The 11,117-nt window shown below is 41.0% G+C and overlaps 1 protein-coding gene across 5 annotated transcripts in view; it reads right to left on the bottom strand.

Annotated features, from left to right (window-relative positions):
• Positions 1-4,886: 4,886 nt before the first annotated feature.
• The window catches only part of CPT1A (carnitine palmitoyltransferase 1A), a 45,893-nt gene continuing 39,662 nt past the window's right edge, over positions 4,887-11,117 (bottom strand). For all 5 annotated transcript variants that reach the window (XM_035122602.3, XM_035122628.3, XM_088665540.1 and 2 more), the window contains exons 18-19: positions 10,825-10,917; positions 4,887-7,533 (exon numbers count right to left, since the gene is read on the bottom strand). In XM_035122602.3, the coding sequence (XP_034978493.1) occupies positions 7,447-7,533; positions 10,825-10,917 (180 nt within the window). In that variant the 3' untranslated portion in view covers positions 4,887-7,446. The remainder of the gene's footprint in view (positions 7,534-10,824; positions 10,918-11,117) is intronic.

Here is an 11,117-nt window from a genome sequence, read left to right as displayed (position 1 = left end):
TGAGGGGCATAAAAAGTGTTTTTGTTTGTTTGTTTTTTGTTACTGCAAACTATTATACGGACCTTCCAAAAATTTCCGATCAAGCTTTTACAACTGTGCCATTTTGAAATATTGTGGCATGTTTGCATCTGGGTAACTATGATCTCCCATTTCCCTGAAACAAAGAAGTTTTTTAAAAAGTATGTGTTGTGGTGGTCACCTCTCACATTACAGACCAAGGGTATATATACTTAATTACCGGTACAGGTAGGTAGCCGTGTTGGGCTGGCGTAGTCAAAACAAAACAAAAAATAAAAAAAATTCTTCCAGTAGCACCTTAAAGACCAACTAAGTTTGTCATTGGTATGAGCTTTCGTGTCTGAAGCATTTACACACCTCTACTGCACCTCAAGCGACAGTGCAATATAGATCTGTGTTGCTGCTTTGGATGCACCTCCCTGTACTCCATACAGGGGTGGCTAACATGGAGCTTTCCAGGTGTTGTTGGATTAGAAATCACCTCATCCCTGGCTCTTAAACTTTGCTGTCTGGGGCTGACAGGAGTTGTTACCCAACAAAAATGGAGGGCCACAAGTTCCCCTGTACTGATGCACACTCACACACTTTATTGGCCCAGCCTGAAGATGTTCTAAGCTTCATGGAGTGGGTGAAAAGCCTGCCTGCCCAGAGTGGCTGGGGCAACCCAGTCAGATGGGCGGCAAATAATTATTATTATTGAAGGTAAAGGGACCCCTGACCATTAGGTCCAGTCGTGACCGACTCTGGGGTTGTGCGCTCATCTCGCATTATTGGCCAAGGGAGCCGGCGTATAGCTTCCAGGTCATGTGGCCAGCATGACAAAGCTGCTTCTGGCAAACCAGAGAAGCGCACAGAAACACCGTTTACCTTCCCGCTGTAGCGGTTCCTATTTATCTACTTGCATTTTTGATGTGCTTTCGAACTGCTAGGTTGGCAGGAGCTGGGACCAAGCAATGGGAGCTCACCCCGTCACAGGGATTCGAACCGGCGACCTCCTGATCAGCAAGCCCTAGGCTCTGTGGTTTATTATTATTATTATTATTAGCCCTGACACATCTGAGAACACTGGCCAAGGGTGGCTTCCATGTAGACATGGTGGAATATGGGGTGCTTCACACTTTGCAGGTCTGACACCCTCGTGTGTGGTACACAACTACGGTATTTCACAAGGGCTTGTTGTTCATCCTTGGCATGCCTGCTTACTGTAAACACCAGTGTCCCAGGCTTGGGACGAACTTGATGGCAACAACATACAAGGTGAAGCAGCAGCCCTCACGCAGCCACCTCGAGCGGGCGGCGGACATTCTTTTAAACCGTGGTGGCTGAAGCGGGCCAGCCACCCCACCGCCTCACCTTCCCCCTCCGCAGATTCCCGCCTTTTCCCCTCCATCATCAGTACTGCATTATGAGCAGCGCTCGCCGAAGGGGTGCCAAGGAGCCGTTGGCCGGGGAGTTTTAAGCCCAGAAGGGGCCGCGAGGGCCAGCGCGCGGGAAAAGCCGCTTCCTGTTAAGCAGCCCCGCCGAGGGGGGCGGATCTCCCTCCCTCAGAGCTTCTCCGCGCGCCTGCAAAAGCCACGCCGCCCGCTCGCGTCTCTGAGCGGAGAGGATTCACGCTGGGCGCTGAAGGGAAGGGAACTCAACCTTCCCGCCTCTTCTTTCCCAATCTCGCCCATGTAAATTTTTTATTATTTTTTATTATTTACATGCCTCCTATCTGACTGGGTTTCCCCAGCCACTCTAGGTGGTTCCAATCCACACAATGTTTTCTATATGTTTTGTTCACTTTCTTCCTAAAATGAAGCTGTTCATTGCTTTAATTCTGCCCTGCTCCAAAAATCCCATTTCCATTAGAGCTTTTAGGAATGTGATGATGAGTTTGTATGACAAGAAGTGCGTTAAGATTTCCAAAATAAAAACACTAATGGGTATCCCCCCCCCTTCCTTTTAAAAAATAATAATGATCCAATATGGTTAAGAATCATAGCTGCCAAGTTATCCCTTTTTTAAAGGGATTTTCCCTTATGCTGAATAGGCTTCCTCGCGAGAACAGGGAAAACTTGGCAGCTATGTTAAGAATATAGCATTCTTACTCATTCTATAAAGATAGGGAGACAGAAGCTGATGGTGTTAATCTGAATTAGTTGCCCTTCTGCTTGTAACTAACAATATGTTGGAATTAACTCAAGGCATATTGCTTCCTCCTCCAGAGGTTTAGAAGAATGAATTTTATTATATCTGAGTATGAATGTGTGTTTGTGTATGTGCATGCATACCTGATGATATTCTACCTTTCCACTGAAAGGTAATTACACGAACATACATGTAACAAATTGTATTACTATGACCCCCATAATAATGCTCAAAGATGATGCTTTAATTCATCTAGAAGTTACAAGGAAAAGGTGGGACACACCTGGAGCAAAGAAAGGAAATGCCTCATTACCAACTACAATCAAATTACCCAACTGCTACAAAACAAAAGCAATGAATCATGGCCCTCTTTCAATAGCTGCTTTGCAGGATCTGGCCCAAGGTCCATGGAAGGGCACCATCACATATTCAAGAGCAGCAGCCAGAAACTTGCAGGAGTTCACAAGCAGCACATGATGTTCAGGCCTTTCCCTGCTTTTCCCACACAACATGCTTCCTTGGATAAGAGTGTGACCATATTAGCCCATCCTTTTGTCTGTTTTCAAAGATGAGATGAGCAGGAGTGGTGGAGACCACCACTCCAATAGGGTTCAGAGAGGGGGAAGAGGAAGGAATATGGACCTAGGATTGCGGTGGTTTGAGACGAGACAGACACCATAAGGAAGGAAGGAGCTGGGAAATAGTGGAACAACAGGAGCAAGATCACAGGTGCTCCAGCCTGAACAGAGACAGGAGTCTGTTGTGTTAGAAATATCACAGCAGCCAAGTGACATGATGTCTCTAGTATAGTACAGTCCCCTCCTTCCCCTGCAACCAGGTGTGCCCTTTGTGTCACAGTCCAGAAAGCCCCAAAACACAGAGGGATTCCCTTAGCCACTGCTGTAGACAGTAGGAAGGGTCTGAAGGCCAGGAAGTAATTGCTGTGGGGAAGAACAGGCACTCTAGGCAACAGCTCAGGTTTGAGGACGTATATTCCATGTTTCTGTTTGTTTTTGTTGATTTAAATGAAATAAGCTCTCCACACCACTGATTTCACCAGGCAGCTAGCCCTGTGAGCAGTTGACGGCACCCTCGTGACAGCAGGTGTATGATTTCTCCCATGAGAATTCTTGTATGAATTCCATGAAGTTTAGCAACACCTGTGCTCTAATTAAAGTTCTTTCCTCATTACAAGCATCTAAATATTTCTTTCCTCTTGATTCACGTATGCAAAATGAGTTGTGAAATATGAACAAATCTTTCCCCCCATTCCAAGCATATACATATGGTTTATCCCATGTGAGTTCTTTTATGAGAAGTAAGGCTAGATCCATGTGCAAATCTCTTTCCACACTCCAAACATTTACATATATGGTTTCTCCCCTGTGTGAATTCTTTTTCTTTTTTCTTTTGCAATAATTTTTATTAAGTTTTTCCATTTCTATGTTCATTGTATTTTCCATTTCTATATTAATTCCTTTAACATTTATCATGGCTTTACATATACTTAAAATTCCAATGGAAAAAAAAAGAAAAAAAAAGTCCACTTTCTATTCAACTTTATATATTGAACTTATTTCTTCTGTCTTCCTTCTGTCATCTTTCCCTTTTTCGCAGATGTTGTTTTCACAGTTCGTTTTAATTTACTTCTCTCTTCCTGTGTGAATTCTTTGATGATATGTAAGGCTTGAGCTGTGAAGCTCTTTCCACACTCAAAACAGGTATATGGTTTCTCCCCGTGTGAATTCTTTGATGATATGTAAGGCTTGAGCTGTGAGTGAAGCTCTTTCCACACTCAAAGCACTTATATGGCTTCTCCCCTGTATGGATTCTGCGATGGCTAACAAGCTATGTGTGGTTACTAAAGCTCTTTCCACATGTCACACATTTATATGGTTTTCCCCCTGTATGGATTCGCTCATGCATGTGAACTCCGAGTAAAGCTCTTCCCACACTCAAAGCATTTATATGGTTTCTCCCCTGTGCGAGTTCTCTTAATTGAAGTAAGGCTAGCACTCTGAGCAAAGCTTCTTCCGCACTCCGAACATTTATACGGCTTCTCCTCAGTGTGAATTCTTTGATGCGATGTAAGGTTTGTGCTGTAAGCAAAGCTCATTCCGCACTCGCAAAAAATCCCGTGTGGATTTTTTGATGCGATGTAAGGCTTGAGCTTTGAGTGAAACTCTTTCACTCAATGAGGCTATTTATGGGGGTGGAGGGACAGGGATAGGGAGAGGAGGGACAGGGATAGGTAATGGGTCAGAAGAGAGTGGGGGGGGGAGACACAGGGATACGCCTATGTAAACATAACACACGAAAAACAGGGGGACTCCGAAGGTGAGGGGAGTCTGAAGTGGGACTCTGAGACTGCATCTAACAAACTGAGCCACCGCAACGCATGGCAGGGCCAGCTAGTATTAAATAAAAATGTGCATACTAACCAATGCCAGTTTTACATTCAAATTACAAATGGAAACTGGTTCAGTGTCTTAAAGCTTCTAGTTATACATAAATATAAAGATAATTAATTACTCATATTACTATCCATGCATATGGTTACATTTTTCATTATCAAAAGCACTTTTAAAAATTAGTATAAGATCAATACATCTAAGTAGACTCTTTTTTCTAGCATATATAATCCTTGACAATTCTTTTGAAATGAATGTTCTTTGGAATTTATAAGACTATGATAGAAATGAATGTGTTCCCACATCTATGAAATAAAAACACATACATCAGAATATTAATTTCTTTATTAAGGATAATCTATGCTTACTGTGCGTTTAAAGATTTACAACCAATGGAACATTATTTACATGCAGTTGACATTCTGAGAGGATACAAACCAAGTCTTTTTAGAAATTGTTTGGTGTCAAATAAAAAATGCACGACAGCTTAACCCTCCAAACACTTGCAATAAAAAACAGGTTGTCCTCCGCCAATTACATTCCCTTAAAGAATGCAAAAATTGCATTGATAATGCATTAACTATGATTACATTGGAAATATCTAAAACCTGAGTCAAACCTAAGTAAGCTCTTAATAAAAAAGATTATTTATCTTAAAATTAATATATTAGTCAGTGGACAATATAAAGCATATGCACAAAGCTCCAAAACACTGACTCTTAACTTGCTGCTGTACATTGATTAGACACCATGCTGCATTTTAGGATTCATTACCACCCACCCAAATTTTGTTTATTTACTGTAGTTAATCAAACGTAACATGTTCCACCCATTCCTGTAGGGGGCTCTGTACTCTTAATATTTATTTACAGAGCATTGCCATCTGACCTTCATTTTATACCCAAGCTGACATGTTGAACAACCAAGAATATTACAGATCGCTTCTGTGCATCCACGCGCCACGGAACCCAGATGTAAACACTTCCGGGTCCGCGGCGGTCGCAAACCGATCGGTCGCAAACCGATCGGTCGCAAACGGAGGCGGTCGCAAACCGAGGTATGACTGTATTAATATTCTTCATCTCAGGACAGAAGAGACCTCCTTCTCACAACCTCAATTTGTTTTAAATGTTAAAAGTTCTGGAACATCAGGATTGAATATTAAAATCTCTGAACATGTTGCATGATCTTTTTTATAGCCTAATTCATATAAGCAGATGTAATTGCTGCACTAAACCCTTAGTTTTATTTAAAGATTGACAAGAGGACTTTGCTGCTATATTTTTGTAATGTTAATATTTTTAGGCTTTTTAGTGTACTTTGTGCCAGCCATGAGCCCCCATACCATTTTCCTTGTAACTCTCATTACAAATTCTCTGGTAATGTTATTCATGATTTGCCATGCCTTTTATTTTTAAGTCTTTGAGTTTGGGACCACATATTTTAACCATGACCTAAGTATATTGAAGGTTTCTCCATTTTTCATGATTGCACATAGGGCAAACGACAATGTGCCACCTAGGCTGACTCTAGCTTGCACTGTGAATTGTCCCACAAATTTTGCATCTGATAGCTAACTTTCCTGAAATATAGGGAAATGTTATGAAATGTGGCAGCTTTTACTCATATTGAAGTGATCTCCCATTTGAAACAAAAAAAGTTACAGTGTATTGAAACTTTTAAAAAAAAGCTAGCATAGAAATTACTCCTGTCTCAAAGGAAAGGGCTTTCATTAGGTTAAAACAAAAGGAAATTTCATGTTGGGCCATTCATAAGCAACACCATACAGAAATGTGCTGACTTTTACCCAAATATACGTAGATAAGTTACAGTCATACCTCGGGTTGCAAATGTTGCGGGCTGCACATTTTCAGGTTGCGGACTGCGCCGAACCCAGAAGTACCTGAATGGGTTACTTCTGGGTTTCGGCACTCGCGCAGAAGCACAAAATAATGTCATGCACAGAAGCGCCAAATTGCGCCACGCGCGTGCGCAGACGCAGCACTTCAGGCTACAAATGCTGCAGGTTGCGAACGTACCTCCCGCACAGATCACATTCTCAACCGAAGGTATGATTGTATTGTGAATTCAGCAACTCTATTTCCAAGTTCAGCAGCTCTGCTTTCCATATCTAGCAGACAATTTACAAGTTAATACAAAACACCCCACAGTGTAATAATGTCCTGCATTTAGAACCTCTGCTTTTGATGTACTGAAATACATATAAAGCAGGCCCATTTACAACGTAAATGAGAACGCAGAAAAATACTAGGGCATGTATATTTTTTCAATTGTCGTAGTTGAAGGTAGAGCAAATATTTCATCAGTGACCTATGGCAATATAAGCTTAGTTCCAAGCAACAAAACATTTTTTTCACTTAGCGCATTACATTAGGTTTGCCAGAATATTATTTTATGTTCATCTTAATGAAATGCCTTTATTTAAAATGAATGCCCAAAGTTGTCACTTACTGATTTAAAAAAACCCAGCAGTTATATCAATTGATGGTTTGCTACAGGTACTTTTCAAGTCAGGTTTTTGTTGACATGAGATTGGAATGCACTATTTTCATCCATTCATTTATAGAATACAGGTAGAGAGATTTTAAAGTAAGAAATGATCAAATGTACACCAAATTAGGACAGGTCTAGACATCTTAACTTGTGGCCAGTTTGCAGCTCTTCTAATAACACAGAGAATACCTAAAGTCATATCTTGGGGAGAAGAAAACTTCTGATCAACTGTAGTAATAGATGTTGGAACTTCTTCCAATAATACTTATTTATATAACTGAATGGATGCTGCATAGCTGCCTTGTTTTCAGCCACTGATCAGAAGAGTTCTCACTGCCAACACAGGATGTTTAGTTGACTTGCTGTTAGAGAATCACTTGGTTGAATTTTTGCCAAGACTGAACAAGTTACGGATGTCACACAATGCTTGTTTGATGTTCTTTCCGAAACGATGGGAATTCTAAACAATAAACAGAGTAGGAAATCCATATTTAGTTACATGGAACTCTCATTAATATATAGTTCATAGTGTGTGCATACATAACATAGATACAAACCAGAGTGAGTCATACGATAATTCATATTTATATTCCGGTTAGAATCTAATGTGTGCTGCTCTGATTATGGATGGTTTCTATCAGTAGAATGGGGAGGGAGGCAATTTTGAGTGATTCCTGCCCCCTCCCCCCAGCAGCCTTCTGTTTATCCCAAAAACCTGCTCCAGGTGCCCTCCCAACCCTCCAGAGCAGACTTAGAGGGAGTTGGGGAATTGCCAAAAATTCCCTCCCTTCCTGTTCTGCTGATGGATCCTTTCAGCAAAGTGACATCCACTGGATTGCACCATCCAAGAGTTTAAAAAAATAATTTCTTAGATAAAGATGTAATTTCCTACTAGAGAAAAAAATGCCGGAAACTGGTTTCACCTTAACAGTAATATTGGACTATGGAGATCTAATGCAATACATAAAAGGAATAATTCTTTTCTTATAAATGAGAACCTGCCACTAACAATACAAAGTCTAGAGGTAAATATATCAAGTAATTCACACCATACAAACACAGGAGGGATTTATATGTGCAGGTTTTCAAGTGAATGATTTACTTCTGTTGACACAGATTTGGGAAGAAGAAGGAGGGGTGACATTAACTGTTTGCTATTACTTCTTTGCTGTATTTGTCTTACAATATCAGTCTGCTCAGAGCTTGATCCACAAGCAAGTGTATCAGTTAACACACATCATTTTCATTCAGTATCTCTAAAACATCACAGTAGTTTAGAAGAATTTTTGTTGCTCCTTAGACAGAAGCCTCATTGTTAAATGGTCAAGAACAAAGATTAAAATGTTTATTGTATCTGATGTTTTTTCTTTGTTTGCAACATACTGTGACTAGGTTGCATAGTTTGATTTGTGGAAGGATGGGGCTGCATTTGTGTAGAAAGTTAAAGGACCTCTAGTCCCCACAAACTTGCTGGCAATATGCCAGCAAGTTTGGAAAACTCAGCAATGGCCAGAGGATTGGAGAAGATCAGTCTACATCCCAATTCCAAAGAAGGGTAGTGCCAAAGAATGCTCCAACTACCGCACAATTGCGCTCATTTCACACGCTAGCAAGGTTATGCTTAAAATTCTACAAGGCAGGCTTAGGCAGTATGTGGATCGAGAACTCCCAGAAGTGCAAGCTGGATTTCGAAAGGGCAGAGGAACCAGAGACCAAATAGCAAACATGCGCTGGATTATGGAGAAAGCTAGAGAGTTCCAGAAAAACGTCTACTTCTGCTTCATTGACTATGCAAAAGCCTTTGACTGTGTCGACCACAGCAAACTATGGCAAGTTCTTAAAGAAATGGGAGTGCCTGATCACCTCATCTGTCTCCTGAGAAATCTCTATGTGGGACAAGAAGCTACAGTTAGAACTGGATATGGAACAACTGATTGGTTCAAAATTGGGAAAGGAGTACGACAAGGTTGTATATTGTCTCCCTGCTTATTTAACTTATATGCAGAATTCATCATGCGAAAGGCTGGACTAGATGAATCCCAAGCCGGAATTAAGATTGCCGGAAGAAATATCAACAACCTCAGATATGCAGATGACACAACCTTGATGGCAGAAAGCGAGGAGGAATTAAAGAACCTTTTAATGAGGGTGAAAGAGGAGAGCGCAAAATATGGTCTGAAGCTCAACATCAAAAAAACGAAGATCATGGCCACTGGTCCCATCACCTCCTGGCAAATAGAAGGGGAAGAAATGGAGGCAGTGAGAGATTTTACTTTCTTGGGCTCCTTGATCACTGCAGATGGTGACAGCAGTCACGAAATTAAAAGACGCCTGCTTCTTGGGAGAAAAGCAATGACAAACCTAGACAGCATCTTAAAAAGCAGAGACATCACCTTGCCTACAAAGGTCCGTATAGTTAAAGCTATGGTTTTCCCAGTAGTGATGTATGGAAGTGAGAGCTGGACCATAAAGAAGGCTGATCGCCGAAGAATTGATGCTTTTGAATTATGGTGCTGGAGGAGACTCTTGAGAGTCCCATGGACTGCAAGAAGATCAAACCTATCCATTCTGAAGGAAATCAGCCCTGAGTGCTCACTGGAAGGACAGATCCTGAAGCTGAGGCTCCAATACTTTGGCCACCTCATGAAAAGAGAAGACTCCCTGGAAAAGACCCTGGTGCTGGGAAAGATTGAGGGCACTAGGAGAAGGGGACGACAGAGGACAAGATGGTTGGACAGCGTTCTCGAAGCTACGAACATGAGTTTGACCAAACTGCGGGAGGCAGTGCAAGACAGGAGTGCCTGGCGTGCTATGGTCCATGGGGTCACGAAGAGTCGGACACGACTAAACGACTAAACAACAACAACAAGTCCCCACAAACTATAAAGTGAAGAAGGCCTAATGAAAATTAATGTGCCTTGACCAACAGCAGTGAATCCAGATTTCCTGTGATACTGTACACAAGGCAACATAAAGAACACAGCATATTTGAAAAACCAGCATCAGGTTTAAAGAGATAACATCAATTCAACTGTCAGAGAAAAGGCTTCTCTAAACGTAACTAAACATATGAAGCATTATAACCTATGCAGAAGTTCTAGTAAACATAACTGATTACAGTTAGTAGCAACATCCATTCTGCACCAGGATAGCTGGGACAAGCCAACAACATGGTTGGGCAAGAAACTGTGCCAATAAGGAGACAGGTCAAGGACATAATGTGAGGATATATGAACAAAGGAGACAGGTCAAGGACATAATGTGAGGATATATGAACAAAGGAAAAATATTTGTAATAGCACTGATTGGATCAATTTGGACAATAGGTTGGAGAGATGGAACAACTGTCATGGTATGTGAGCCTGTGACATACTCAAGGATCTTCTAACCTGAGACATTCTGTCTCCTAAGACAGACCAGTTCTGAAGCTTGGGGGGAAATACAACAAAATAATATAACATCACAAAGGACAGCAAATGGTACAATACTGCTTGAACTATGAATGATGACTGCTCAGTACAAGCAAAATATCTGCATATTTATCGGGAACAGAAAACCATAGTATCCATAACAGATATAGTCTAGAAAACATGTAGCTTATATTTTGAAAAATCTGTTGGGTTATTTTTTTTAAACTTTTATACTCAATCTTCTGCTAGACAAAAATTTAAAAATATCCCAAACACAAGTTTCTCTAATAGGCCTATTAAACGAGTGTACAGAATGCTCTGGACTTTAGTAAGACACTTACTGTTTCAGGGCAAGAAAATTTGCTGGATACATGGAAATTGATAAGGTTATCACCCACAATTATATATGAGACACCATAACCATCATCAGCAACCTGTGAAAGAAGCATTTGGAGTGTGTTAATATACATTCATGCAAAAGCCTCTAATGATTTATCTTTTAAAATCCTCTTAAGAAAGTAGAATAGACTTTATTCAGATGTAATGATCAACTATGATTTATTGTTACAGGAATGAGCCTAGATGAGCCTTAGACTTGCATGCTCCCCCTCCTCCCCTGTGGCACAGCCACAAG

The sequence above is a fragment of the Zootoca vivipara genome, chromosome 1, assembly GCF_965207765.1.
Source record: "Zootoca vivipara chromosome 1, rZooViv2.hap1.1, whole genome shotgun sequence".
NCBI lineage: Eukaryota > Metazoa > Chordata > Lepidosauria > Squamata > Lacertidae > Zootoca > Zootoca vivipara.
This window is presented reverse-complemented; position numbering and strand designations above follow the sequence as displayed.